The 15,159-nt window shown below is 43.8% G+C and overlaps 1 protein-coding gene across 2 annotated transcripts in view; it reads right to left on the bottom strand.

The window, feature by feature from the left end:
* The window catches only part of LOC126416314 (protein borderless), a 461,225-nt gene that overhangs the window by 86,314 nt on the left and 359,752 nt on the right, over positions 1–15,159 (bottom strand). For both annotated transcript variants that reach the window (XM_050083976.1, XM_050083975.1), the window contains one exon: positions 2,118–2,399. In XM_050083976.1, coding sequence (XP_049939933.1) covers positions 2,118–2,399 — 282 coding nt within the window. The remainder of the gene's footprint in view (positions 1–2,117; positions 2,400–15,159) is intronic.

Below are 15,159 nucleotides of genomic sequence, written 5' to 3'. Positions count from 1 at the left end.
CGCCCTGTGCCGCATTTCGATGTAACTGCTCGGACGCAGTCACTGACTCCTCAATCAGCGTTACCGGGTCAGTCAGTATCAATAAAGGGGGACTGTCTGAAAGGCAGGACATCCGGTTACAATCTAAAGGAATCCTTTCGATATCCTCTAAAGGCACGTGTACCATGTCAGATGTCTCTTTGGCTCGGAGATTTTCCGTGTCCCCTAGGATACGGGAGGACGTGTTACCCGAACTATTCCGATGCCTTTTGCGACGCTTCGGCGAGCGTTTTTCCCGCGCCCTGCTCTCTGCTGCTGTCGGCGACGCCTCACGTTGTTCATGAGGCGCTCGTTGGTCCGTTGCTGCCACCACATTCTCGGCTTCCACTTCCACGCTGCATGCTACTTTTGAGGAAGGCTCCTCCCTCATCTGCCGTGAGGGGCACCCTCCCTGTCACCTTCCTGCTCCCCTACCTCGGTCCACTCTTGCATCAACACGTCTGTATCACGCTCCGACCTCATCAACACCTCCCGGCGGGCCACCGATACGTACAAACCGCAGTTGCGTGGGAACTTCTTGCTGTGGCGCTTCCCCATGTGGCAGCTGCATGATGTGGCTTTGTATGCACTCCGCCCATCATTCAGTCATATGCTTGAGTACTGTCCCATACGGTCGAAGTAGTTCAATAACCATCGATTCTAGTATCTCAAACGACAGTTCAGAGATCTGAATGACCCTGACTCCCAAGCTGGAAAGAGCCACTGATAAATCGCTGATGTGGCCAACAATGCGTTAAAATATAAACGCTCTTAGAGCAGCGGCGATGGTACTCTCACATGTAGCTGAATCGGTCATCTCGACGTACATTGTGCTGCTTATAATGGAGAGGTGCATCCCAACTAGATCTGTAGCAGGTAAACGAACTTCCTCCCTCAAAAAACACTATTTTTCAAAAGCCCTGGTTGTGGCGTATTGGTTGTAAAACGTAAATTGGATCGTAGTCTTTCTGAAATTATGTCCCATGGCGATCTATTCATACAACACCCACGAATATCTGTGGAGTAAACACTGAGCCACGTCACTGCCTAATGCAGTGGTCATTCCAACTGCACTGACTACCTCAGCCTCTTGACAGACCAAAAATTCTTACCTCATCCACACACTAGTAGTGTAGTGCCCCTTGCCCTTTGTGCTGATTACTTTAGGCATCACGCCAATTCCCATAAGAGTTTGAATCTGGTGTGCATCTGTACTGAAGAGATCACTGGCTCTCGCTACTTAGTTATACATATTTGTAGTGTCTGTTCGTTTGGATATGTCCAAAAGAACAGACACGAATGTGTACAATTGATATCATTGGCTGACTGTGACAAGCCGACTGCCTGGCACTATCTGGGTCCAGCTGCAACCTTGTTTGTACTGTTCCTCTTCGCCTCTCAGCCTCATTCGATGCTGCACTTACAGCGCTAGGCAGGATCGCGGTCGAAACGATCACGGTCGCAAAGTGTTGTGTGGTCAGGCCTGGTATAGGAGGAAACGTAAGGTGGATCCCCCAGAAGTTTTGGGCTGCCGAGGTGTGGTGGAGGCAACAGTAGCAGTGGGAAAGAAAGGGAAAAGGAGACACTGGAAGTGAGAGAAGAGACAGTGGCAGTGAGATATGTTGTAAATCAAAGGGAGAGAAAGGTGGTGAGAGAAATGTTGACAGAGGCAGTGAATTTGAATTTGTGGTAAGGTCTTATGGGACCAAACTGCTAAGGACACTGTTCCCTAAGCTTACCCACTACTTAATCTAACTTACGCTAAGGACGATGCACACACCCATGCTCGAGAGAGGATTCGAACCTCCGACGGGAGAAGCCGCGCAGACCGTGACAAGACCCGTCACACCGCTCGGCTACCCAACGCGGCGACATTGGCAGTCAAAGGGAGATGCTGAGCAAGAACGTTTGGAACGTTGTGTGTTAAAAGAGCTCTTCACATGCCAAAACTTTCGGTGTGGATTGAGGGGTTGGTTCCCCAGTTTTCTATCGTTTCAAGAGAAGCGTGTTCATCCTTTTCTTCTCTGACAGGTAAGATGACTGGCGCCGTGCAGTGCAGGCAGAGGACGGGACAGAGGGGACGCCGGGCAGCGACTCACAGTGCACGTCGAGGAAGGCGCCGGCGGTGTGGCGGTGGCCGTGCGCGTTGGTGACGACGCAGACGTACTCGCCCGGGTCGGCCATGTCGGTGCGCGTGATGGTGAGCGAGCCGTCCTCCGAGACGCGCACGCGGCCGGCCAGCCCGCGCAGGTCGGTCAGCGGCACGCCGTCGCGCAGCCACGTCACCGTCGAGTTGCTCTCCTTGGTGACGCACGGGAAGTGCGCCGGCTCGCCCTCCATCACCGTCTGGTTGATGGGCGGGATCGTCAGCAGCGTCCCCCCTGCCGGAAAACATCGGTTTTGTTGCTATCGGAACGTCCACCGTCCCAGTCCTTAGCGTGCTCGACTGGGAAACTAGTACCCGAGACGTTCGAATAGGAAGACGAGTTTTCCAGTCATCTCAGATGTTCAAATGTGTGTGAATTCCTAAGAGACCCAAGTACTGAGGTCGCCGGTCCATAGACTTACACACTACTTGAATTAATCTGACTTATGCTAAGAACAACACACACAACCATGCCTGTGGGAGGACTTGAACCTCCGGCGGGAGGGGCCGCACGATTCGTGACTTGGCGCCTCTAACCGCGCGGCCACTCCGCGCAGTCCAGCCATCTCATCACAATGGACAAATGACATGAAAGACGCAACAATGGAGATACACAGATTCCCCTCAATCAAAGGCAACGACGACGTAATGTATTTCTGGCAAGATTATTAATTAAGAAAATAAATTTCGTGAATGAACGGCGGTCGACATTTGTGACTAAAGCCATCTAGATAGCTTCATATATTTCTTAACTGGCTGAAAAATCCGGCATTGCCCATTTATTTATTTGTAGCTGCGCCAGAGCCTTCATATGCATGGAATTTATTTCAGACTTACAAAGCTCCTTTGTATACAATGTTTGAAGTAGTATGAGGTCCTATCCAAAATATCCGAGAATTTCAGTGTAAGAATCAGAGAACTATACTTACGTCCTAATGTCCTCCGTCACCTTCAGAGCAGTCACGTCAGACATGTATGCAACGATCCCAGCGTTTTTGTAAGCACTTCTGCAAGTCCGCATAACGAAGAAAACTCAGGACTGTAGCGATTCCACATGGATGTCTTCAGTCGAGTCAAAAAGTCGCCCTTTCTAAGTGATTTTCATCTGCTGGAAGAGGAAGAAGTTGTATAGGGGTAGATCTCGTGATTTGGGAGGCAGTTGCCATTTCGCTTTTGGCCAGGAATTCTTTCACCACGAGTGAAGTATGTGCGTGTGCTTTGTCATGGTGCACCAACCGGTTTTCTTTTTTTCAAAACTCTGGCTGTTTGCGCAGAACATTTCCCCTCAGTCATCTCTAAATGTCGCTGTAAAACTGTCTGTTGACAGTCTGACCAGGTGGAACAAATTCCTTACGTGCTATTCCCCGGATGTCGAAAAAAATTATCAGCGTTGACTTCATACTCCTGCGACCTTGCTGAGCTTTTTTTGGCCTTGAAGTACATAGCGTTTTCCATTGTGATGATTCCTGCTGCATTTCAGTATCTTAGCCGAAAGCCTAACATTCATCACCTGTTATGACTCTGGGTACCCTCGAACTTTTTGTTGCAGCTGAGTGCTGCAATATTGACGTTTCGTTGGCCGATGCTGAGATGGCGAGGGACATACTTCTCTGCAATTTTTCTCATGTTCATTTCATCTGCTGAAATTCGTTGACATGTACCGTTCAACAGCCCAGGTGTGATACAAACGTGAATTACCTCCCTTCGATCTTCGTGAATCACGTTTCGCACTTTCATGGCTATTTCTGGTGCTTAGCATGTTGATGGTCGACCAGAATGTTTGTCATCTTCCACAGTTTCTCGGCCTTCATTGATGCTCCTGAACCACTCACATGTTCTTGATTGACTCAGTCCACTCTCACCAAACCTGTCTCTCAGCATTCAACTTGAAACAGAATTTGATGCAAATCCATTGCTCCTTCAAGTTATCCATTTCACAGTTCGCAGAAGCACTAAATCACGTTCTGACGCAAATCATCACAACTCACAACTGTATACTCCGCAGATGAAGCAGTTTTGTGCCGCAGCAGCTGAGACGTATACTTTGAGAGTTGTAGCGATGCACTGTCGTACAATGAAATACTCGGATATTTTGGGCAGCACCTCGTACGATGGGGACAGGATCAAAGAAGTAGTTCGCTTCACTAACACGGGAAAGAGCCACGCAAAAGCATGTGGGAAAGCTATGACACTAAGACGTGAAATGTGTTAACAGTTCGAATATGGACAGCCTTCAGGTGTATATTGGAATAACGACAGTAAAAATTTGTACCAGACCAGGACTCCGCTATACATGGACGGTCGCCTTAAGTGTTTTGACTATCCGAGCAAGACTCACGGCCCGACCTAACCTCCCATACACCGTAATCCACGTGTCATACCTATACTCATACATCCCATTCATATTGTTCCCGTGCAGGAGAGATATTTTGTTTGTACGTCGCAGGCCCGGTGTCGACCGCTAAATAAGAAATTGTCGTGCCAGTGGTGTCAAGAAGTGCTATGCAATGTTCCTTCTGACATGCGTGCATGTGGTCCATGCCCGCAATATGCCTTGTGCTTTGCTTAATGTTCATGGCATAACATAAGATCACGGGGAATTGCACACATTTAGAGCTAAATGATAAATTGAGGAGCGATATAATGTACGACGTTCTTGATCAGAACTACATCGCACTGCACTTGGGATAGAAATTTCGAAAGTGCGAGTTAAAGCCTGATGTTGTCGAACTGCAGTGAGTCTCACCTCATGACCTTCATTGGAGTCTTAAAACGGTATAATACTCAGTCTTTTAGCTATTCTGTTCTGTTCAGAAAGACTCTACCATTTCTAGACGTTTTTATTCGTAAATAAAATGAAAATAAAATGTAATGAGTAGGCTCCCAAATCATAAAGCATATTTAATAAATTCGTTTTTCCTAGCTAAAACTACAAATAAAACCTATCGAAACAAGCAAAGCAATCTCGTTAAATTTTAATACACAAAGCGAAACCGGTAAATTCAAGCCAAGTAAATTCAACGTTAGTTTCTGTTCGTTAAGATAAGATTGTGGTGCTTAATTCTATCATTGATGCAGACTTCCAAAATGAATCTATCGCCGAGTTAAAAATAAAAAAAAGGAAAAAAGAAAACTACGAGTAATACGACCTATTGGTTCTTTGACTTACTAAGAAACTAACATCGCCATCTACTGGTTCTTTGTGTCCTACGCCTTGATGATCAAACATCGGAACTGCAATGCTGAACAGACGATTTTAGTGAAAATTTGAAATCACGGTATCTTTTTCTCCACGTTCAGATTCTGATGAAATAAAGTTCATACATTGCTCCAAGTTGCCTCAAGTTTCCTATGTAGAATCCATGAAATCTCATCAATTGCTTTTGTAGATTAGCATATTCAGACAGACAGATACGAGATTTTACAGTTCATAACAGGATAGACTGATAACGACGTTTGGACTACTGCCATCATCGATTCAGAACTTGTAACTTGTAAAACAATACTCAATGTCAGTTACAACAGAATCTATTCTCAAGCGGGTTATTGACTCCCCACTTAAAGTTTAGTAAGTTTTATTAAACCTGGCTTTGTTTTATAAGTTACAAGTCTTGATCTGATGATGGAAGTAGGCCAAGAGTGGCAATAAATAAGAGAAGTACTCGTTTCAGGCTGGATCAGATTAAATTGATCTGCAGTGAGGAGGTCCTCCAGGATGTAGAACATGTCAGGAAAACAATAATGTATGACAAATATTTACAACTAAAACAAATAAGCTAATGTACCTTCCACAGGTACAACGTGGAATGATCGTCATGTTTTTTTCAATGAACACTATCTCAAAGGATCATTTTACGAAATTCATTTAGTAAGATCGCATTAAAGCACTTAATTTAAAATTTAAAAAATATTTTTTTTATTTATAAGGTGATAACATATAATAGAACTACTACAATACTTATTTACAATGAACACATTACTGCACTGAAGTGGTGCAGATCTTAGATTGTACTTTATACACACACACACAAAATCAGTTGGTTCTACTGAGAAATTCATAAATGGAGTGGAACAAGTTGGCAACCAATAAATCCCTTAGGCTCCTCTTAAATTGAATTTCATTGGTTGTTAAGCTTTTTATGACTGCTGGCAAGTTATTGAAAATGTGTATTCCTGAATAATGCACATCTTTTTGTACAAGACTAAGTGACTTTAAAACCTTGTGAAGATTATTCTTATTTCTAGTATTGATTCCATGAAATGAGCTATTGGTTTGAAAAAGTGATATACACTCCTGGAAATTGAAATAAGAACACCGTGAATTCATTGTCCCAGGAAGGGGAAACTTTATTGACACATTCCTGGGGTCAGATACATCACATGATCACACTGACAGAACCACAGGCACATAGACACAGGCAACAGAGCATGCACAATGTCGGCACTAGTACAGTGTATATCCACCTTTCGCAGCAATGCAGGCTGCTATTCTCCCATGGAGACGATCGTAGAGATGCTGGATGTAGTCCTGTGGAACGGCTTGCCATGCCATTTCCACCTGGCGCCTCAGTTGGACCAGCGTTCGTGCTGGACGTGCAGACCGCGTGAGACGACGCTTCATCCAGTCCCAAACATGCTCAATGGGGGACAGATCCGGAGATCTTGCTGGCCAGGGTAGTTGACTTACACCTTCTAGAGCACGTTGGGTGGCACGGGATACATGCGGACGTGCATTGTCCTGTTGGAACAGCAAGTTCCCTTGCCGGTCTAGGAATGGTAGAACGATGGGTTCGATGACGGTTTGGATGTACCGTGCACTATTCAGTGTCCCCTCGACGATCACCAGTGGTGTACGGCCAGTGTAGGAGATCGGTCCCCACACCATGATGCCGGGTGTTGGCCCTGTGTGCCTCGGTCGTATGCAGTCCTGATTGTGGCGCTCACCTGCACGGCGCCAAACACGCATTCGACCATCATTGGCACCAAGGCAGAAGCGACTCTCATCGCTGAAGACGACACGTCTCCATTCGTCCCTCCATTCACGCCTGTCGCGACACCACTGGAGGCGGGCTGCACGATGTTGGGGCGTGAGCGGAAGACGGCCTAACGGTGTGCGGGACCGTAGCCCAGCTTCATGGAGACGGTTGCGAATGGTCCTCGCCGATACCCCAGGAGCAACAGTGTCCCTAATTTGCTGGGAAGTGGCGGTGCGGTCCCCTACGGCACTGCGTAGGATCCTACGGTCTTGGCGTGCATCCGTGCGTCGCTGCGGTCCGGTCCCAGGTCGACGGGCACGTGCACCTTCCGCCGACCACTGGCGACAACATCGATGTACTGTGGAGACCTCACGCCCCACGTGTTGAGCAATTCGGCGGTACGTCCACCCGGCCTCCCGCATGCCCACTATACGCCCTCGCTCAAAGTCCGTCAACTGCACATACGGTTCACGTCCACGCTGTCGCGGCATGCTACCAGTGTTAAAGACTGCGATGGAGCTCCGTATGCCACGGCAAACTGGCTGACACTGACGGCGGCGGTGCACAAATGCTGCGCAGCTAGCGCCATTCGACGGCCAACACCGCGGTTCCTGGTGTGTCCGCTGTGCCGTGCGTGTGATCATTGCTTGTACAGCCCTCTCGCAGTGTCCGGAGCAAGTATGGTGGGTCTGACACACCGGTGTCAATGTGTTCTTTTTTTCATTTCCAGGAATGTATTTTTAATGACAAATTTCATTAATGAATAAATATATTGGGAAGCTGAACCATTTTGCAGAATTTTCTGTTACACCATAATATTTTAATTTACTTTAAAGGATATTTTATTTACTCAGTCAAGTGCCTTTGACAGATCACAAAATATATCAGGTACCTGCAATTTTTTGTCTAAAGAATTTAGTACATTTTCACTATAAGTGTAGATAACCTTCTCAATATCATAACCCTTTAGAATCAGAACTGCGACTTTGACAGTATGTTATTTGTGATAAGATCGTTATAAACCCGATTATACATTATCTTTTCTAAAATTTTTGAGAATCCTGGCAAAAGTGAGATTGGACAGAAATTTGACGCTATTTCTTTATCTCCCTTCTGATACAGTGGCTTAACTTCAGCATCTTTCAATCATTCAGGAAATATTCCACTGACAAACTACTGGTAACACAGATAGCTTAATATGTTACTTAACTGAAAATCTCATTCTTTAATTAACTTTGTTGATATTCCATCATAACCACAAGATGTTTTTGATTTTAAAGATTTTATGATGGACATTACTTCTGCTGCGGTAGTGAGGGTCAAATTCATACTATGGAAGTTACTTGAAATGTCTGGTCTGAGGTATCCCATGCCAGCATCTACAGAACCTGACAATCCCATCTTTTCAGTAACAGTTACAAAATGTTTGTTAATAAGTTCTCACCACTACACACAACTGTCACCAGTGTATCATCTACTCTTAATGCTACTTGTCCCTCTTCATGTCTGATTCTACTGGTCTGCTCCATCACTATACCCCATATTGTCTTTATTTTGTTATCTGATATGACTATCTTTTCCTTGTAATATATTTGCTCTGATGTCCATGTTACAGTCTTTAATATTTTGCAGTATAGCATCAACATCAGAACTGTTTCGGATTGACAGATTTATTTTTGTTTTACAAGATACCTCTATTCCTTGAGTAATCCATGGCTTCTTTGTAGACTTTGATCTAACCTTGGTTAGTTTTGGGGGGAAACAGTGTTCTGATAAGGTAAACACTTTATAAGCAAAAGTATTATTTTTTTTATTCATGCCATGTGCACTGTAAACATCACTCCAGTGAATGTCTCTGAAGAGCGTCCTAAAATAATCAGTTTTTGGCTTATTGGCTACCCTCTTGAGTGCAGATTTAACAGATTTTATATCCTGTTCAGTATTAACATTTAACAGAAGGAACTGCATGTCATCTGAGAGGCCATTGCCTAATGGTTTTGTAATATAATTTTGTTCATTGGACTTTTCTATAAAGATATTATCACTGGCTGTTTGTGAGCAATTGATTACCCTAGTTGGGAACTTTACAGTGGGAATTAAGTTTAATGATAGTGTTACTAACTAAAATAAGTTCTTATTGAGAGAGTCTTTAAGGAAATCTACATTGAAGTCACCAGCAACCACTATTACTTTGTTTTTGGTTGTTAAATGGGCCAGTACAGCTTCAAAGTGGTTTATGAACAGATTGAAGTTACCTGCAGGTGCTCAATATACATTTAATACTAGGAAGGATTTTTCATGAAATTCTACTTCTTTTGCACATGTTTCCATATGCTGTTCTAGGCAAAATTTATGAATGTCTATGTTCATAAATTTATGACAGTTCCTGATGAATATGGCAACTCCTTCTTTCTCCATTTCTCCTTTACAAAAGTGAGATGCTAACCTAAATCCTGTAACACTTAAAAGTTCTATACCAGTGGTCACATGATGTTCAGAGAGGCAGATCATGTCAGTTGGGTTTGAGGACTTTAATCTATGCAGGTAGTAAATTCATTAATTTTATTTCTCAGTCCTCGAATATTTTGATGCAATAAAGACAGCTGACATGTCACATTGAGTTAAAACTGAGTAGAGTTGAAATTTCTATGGATTGTTGAAAATTCATAATCAACTGCTGTTTATGGTAACGTAATGAACTGGAATTATGTTTCTTGGTTTCTTTCTTAAACTGAAGGTTTTTCTCAATCCTAACCTCTCTTAAAACTTGGTTTCTATCTGTCCTCCATACCTTAAAAAATGGTCTTTCCTGAACCGTAAAACCACTGGTATTTTATCACTCATGAGAGTGCCTCCCCCCTTTAACTTTCCTGCTATGTTCCCAGCCAGTTTACCCTTCCCTTTCCCGCTGGGGTGAAGGCCATGCCTAGTATAATCCCACCTATTGAGGGAATCAACAGTAACCACACTAATGTGTGACCCGCACCTGAAATAAGCAGCCGTTCCAACTCCAAATTAACTCTCCTTACATAAGAGTTCAAATGAGGTCGGTCATGGCGCTCAAAAACGGATACAAACTCAACACTGTGTAACACACCAAGAAACCCGAAAACCCAAATAAGAATGTCATGATAATTTAAATTAGGGAACAGTGTTATCCTGACAGGTACGACAACTTTGACAATAATATAACACCTTAAGGTTTTGATGAACGCCAATTTCAATAATTACTGAGTATGTCATGATAAAAAGGTAAAAAGAAAGAAAGGTTATTTTTAATTAGCTATCACACATCTCAGTAATAACTGCAAATCAGTACGATGAAAGTTAAGTCCAAAGTAATATGTCGATCAGAGATAACATTTATTGTGAAAGAGAGTTGTAAATGCGACGAAAAAGAAATTCAATGCGTCTACAATGCACGATCATGGAAATCTTAGTCGCTTGCTAGCATGCTTGCTATCAAGTCGTGAGACAGCACCGTTTGTTATAGTACTACAAACGAAACGCTAAGGGATTGTTTCTATTCAAAAAAAGTACTACTGAGTGAAACAGATGGGCGGACTTTGTTCTCAGTTATTGTGACTTGAGAACTTGAACTGAAGCGATATTCTGATAGTGTACGACGAGTTAACGAACTTTAGTTATTGGAGATATTATTGTTGGACTCAGCCTTCATCAAAGTGAACAGTTACAACGAAGAATAGACATAGTATCGAAGACTGCAATACCTGATTAGCCTTGAGTAGGAAACACTTAAACGACCACACGAAGATAATACAAATACGCCGACTGTAAAAGTTGTAATTGTGTCATGTGAACCGATGTTCTAGCATTCTGTGTCACTCTCGTTGTTCTTGTGATTAAGGCTGTCAGAGGATCGGTTAACACTTTAGTCCACAATGTTCCTCTCAAGTAACAATGATTTCTAGTAGCTATGGGATAAGCACTAAGAACCCTAATACATTGTACCTGGCACCGTTTCTCACAGTCACTCACTGGCTAGGCACAATTGGCAGCACCTAAATTTTAGCGTGGTACTTCGTCGACCAATGGTACAGATAAAGCGTGTTGCATCATAAATGTGAACAGCCAGACAGTTCCTTTCCTTCTTTCTTCGTTGTTATCCTTTCCTTTCATGAGTGAGGAAAGACATTCACGCAGGCTTTGTCAAATCACATTTGTAGAACACCGACGTGCCACCCCGCCTCCGCATGAGTAGCACTACGTATCTACAGCTGGACGTCCTGTCTGGCGTAGGAAGTACTTAGTTTACAGACCACTGCATGCAGTTATGAATGAAATTCAAAAAACGTTAGGTGAGTCAATACTACCACTTGTACGAGGGTTGACTGAAAAATAATGCCTCCTCCTTCGTAGCTCTTCAACAGCTGGCAGCATTGGTATGCGGCAGGTACTGGCTTTTTCCGTAGCCTCTTCTCTACAGCTACAGTTGGCGGGAAGCCTTAGCAGTGAACGGTTGTGTTCTTACAGTTTTAAGTATGGAACCTTGGGCAGACGGTCGGTCAACGCGATTTAAGCAACGTGCAGCCATTAAATTCCTGACAACAGAAGGTATCATGCCAAAGGAGATTCATCAGAGAATGAAAGCAGTTTACGGGCACTGCGTTGATGTGAGTACTGTGGGTATTCTTGTAATGCGAGAGAAGTTCCTGGCAAATTTCAAGTCTGTGTGCTTTCACTTCAGGAGTCAGCATCTGGGGTACCCATCGTGCACAGATCTTCCGATAGCCAAGCAAAGCAATAATGTGACCCACACGTTCTTGTGAAATGTCGAGTGTGCTTACAGTTTCTCTCTGAGTGATATGACGATCGTCCTGAGTCAGTCTGTGAACATTTTGCTTGTGAAACTAGGTGGTTGCTGTCACAGGATGTCCAACTCTTTGTTTTCCACACAGGTCCTGCCTCAACATCTTTAAACTTACTCGCCCAACGACGCACAGTACTCACATCAACACAATCACCATAAGCTGCTTACAGTCTCTGATGAATCTCCTTTGGGGTGACACTTTCTGGTGTCAAGAATTCAGTCACTGCACGTTGCTTAAATCACATTGACCGACTGTCTGCTCAAGGTTCCATACTTTACACTGTAAGAACACAACCGTTCAACGCTAAGGCTTCCCGCTAACTGGAGCTGTAGAGAAGAGGCTACGAAACAAGCCAGTACCTGCCGCATACCAATGCTGCCAACTGTTTAAGAGCTACGAAGGAGGAGGCATTATTTTTCAGGGAACCCTCGTATGTGATTTAAACGACTGAATCAGCGCACGCAAGGCGGCACAAATGTTGTTGTTGTGGTCCTCAGTCTGAAGACAGATTTCTTGCAGTTATTCATGTTTGTATCCTGTGCAAACCTCCTACCTACATCCTTCTGAATCTATTGTATTCACCTCTTGGGCGCCATATGCGATTTTTGCTCCCTGACCCTCGCTCTCCCTTCCCTCCCCCCTGCACACACACACACACACACACACACACACACACGCACACACACACACACACACACACACACACACACACACACACACACACACTTCCTTACAATACTAAACTGGTGATCTCTTGAGGTCTCAGAATGTGTAATATCAGCCAATCCCTCCATTTAGTCAAAATGTGTAACAAATTTCTATCCGTCTAACCTTCGGTATCCTTCTCTGGCATCACATTTCAACAGCGTCTCTTCTTTTCTTGTCTGAACTATTTACCCTCCATGTTTCGCTTCCATACAGGACTCACTCCAGTTAAATACCACCAGAAAAGACTACATAAGTCTCAAATCTACAGATGAAAAATATTGCAACACCAAGGAATGGTTGTGCAACATAAACAGAAGTCGGTAAGCGCGTTTTCACATCTAAAAGATGATATTTATTCAGATTTCGTGCGAGTGGCATGAGAATGGGGACGGCAGCGCCACTTTCAGAATTCAGATCAGGTTTGCGTTAAATACACGCTGTAGCGGTCGTGTTAGTTGCCCTTGAGATTGTACGTGGTGAACTGAAGTTAGCTAAAATTGCTTTTAAGGCGACAAAGACGCTGTTATCAATACCTCACTGAGTTTCAACGAGGCCGTGTAATTTGGCTACGAGAAGTTGGATGTTCCTTCTGCGATTTTGCAGAAAGACATGGCAGAACTGTAGCCACTGTACACAACTACTGGCAGCGGTGGTCACGAGAATGTATGGTCGCAAGAAGACCGAGCTCCGGACTGCCACGTGGCACTACCAAGAGGGAAGATTATCGTGTTCGGCTTATGGCTCTGGCACGTCGTACTGCATCTGCAGCAGCAATCTGAGCAGCAGCTGGCGCAACTGTGACACAACAAACTGTTAAGAAATAGGTTACTTCAAGGACAGCTTCTAGCCAGACGCCATGTTGTGTGCAATGCACTGACCCCAAATCACCGCCATTTGCGATTTTAGTGGTGTCAAGGGAGAGCTCATGGGAGGGCAGGAAGGAGATCTTTAGTGTTTTCCCTGCAAGCTGGTTGTGCCTCGGTGGGAGTGGATGGCCGTGTGTTGGTTAGGAGGAGGACAGCTGAGGGGCAGCAATCAAAGTCTGCGTGCTGGACGCACTAGACCTACACCTGGAGTTATGGGCAGGGCTGCGATTTCGTACGACAGAAGGAGCACTCTCTTGGTTTTTTCAAGCACCCTCATGATTTGACCTGTTGTGTTGAAATTTGTGAGCAGCATTCCTGGGAGTATTGTCCAACAGCATAATGTTCGCTCACATACTGCCGCTGTAACCCAACATTCTCTACAGAGTCCACATGTTGCCTTGACCTCGACCACCAGATGTGTCTCCAACCGAACGCATATGGGAGATCATCGGATGACAACTCCAGGGCATCCACAAACAGCATTATCCGTCACTGTACTGACTGACCAAGTGCAACAGGCGTGGGACTCTATCCTAGAAACTGACATTCATTACCTGAACAACATAATGCATGTAAGTTTGCGTGTTTACATTCAACATTCTTGAGCTGTTACAGCAGTTATTATACTACCAGCATTTCATATTTGCAATGGTTTATCTCGCGCTTACATTAGCCTGTCATCTTACAATGTTGATCACTGAAATATGCTACTTAGGCAAATGTATTCCCGAAATTTTATTACTCTATGCTTTTTTGTGTTGCGAATTTTTTCCGTCAGTGTATATTCTCTGTTAACAAATTTCTGTTGTTCCTCTTTTTCTGCGATTGTCAGTTTACATTTTATACCCACTCTACTCCTGCCATCATCAGTTACTTTGCTCCTCAAACAGCAAACCCATCTACTCAGTTTTCACATTTCAGCCAGTTTTAATGAAGTATTTATAAAGTATACACACACTCTCCCCGTACATCAATCAATCTGTTCGTGAAAACCCCATCAAAATACCTACCAGAGTTTCTGATACTAGCCCAAACATACAGGCAGAAACCGTGGCAGGTTCTTTAATTTAAATGTATGTATAGATATAAATTAATGTTTACAATTAATCACATAAAATAGAGCAATATTTTAAGAACTAGAATGGCGTAATCACTAATGAACAGATGCATTTTTCTAAAAGAAATTAATGAATAAGGCATTTCATTACATTCAGGAAACCGCGTTTACTCGGTAAACAGTGCACTGAATTATTTTTTCGAGAAACTTTAAAGCAGCGCCAAATAAACTGTTAACTGGCGAGGAATTTTGAGTTTTCGTGTCGCGTCCTTCCTCTGACATTTGCTGTGTTATCATAGGAGGCGACGACTGTGAGGAAATTATTTTGCCAAATACAGCGGACGGATATTGACATCGTGTGTTTTAATATACTTTATGTACGATACAGAGAAGTAGGTGCATCGAAATTAATTTAGAGCCGCGTATTCTTCTTCCAAAAGTACTTCCTCTGACGATCGGAAATCAAGTACTTTTAGGTATGATAAATGGAGATTGGATATGTGACAGGATTTTTGAAACAGCTGAGGGCAGCAAACGATGTTCTTGTGTAAAATTT

This window comes from Schistocerca serialis, chromosome 8 (genome assembly GCF_023864345.2).
Source record: "Schistocerca serialis cubense isolate TAMUIC-IGC-003099 chromosome 8, iqSchSeri2.2, whole genome shotgun sequence".
In the NCBI taxonomy this organism is placed as follows: domain Eukaryota; kingdom Metazoa; phylum Arthropoda; class Insecta; order Orthoptera; family Acrididae; genus Schistocerca; species Schistocerca serialis.
The sequence above is the reverse complement of the archived record's forward strand: the minus strand, read 5'-3'. Positions and strand labels throughout refer to the sequence as shown.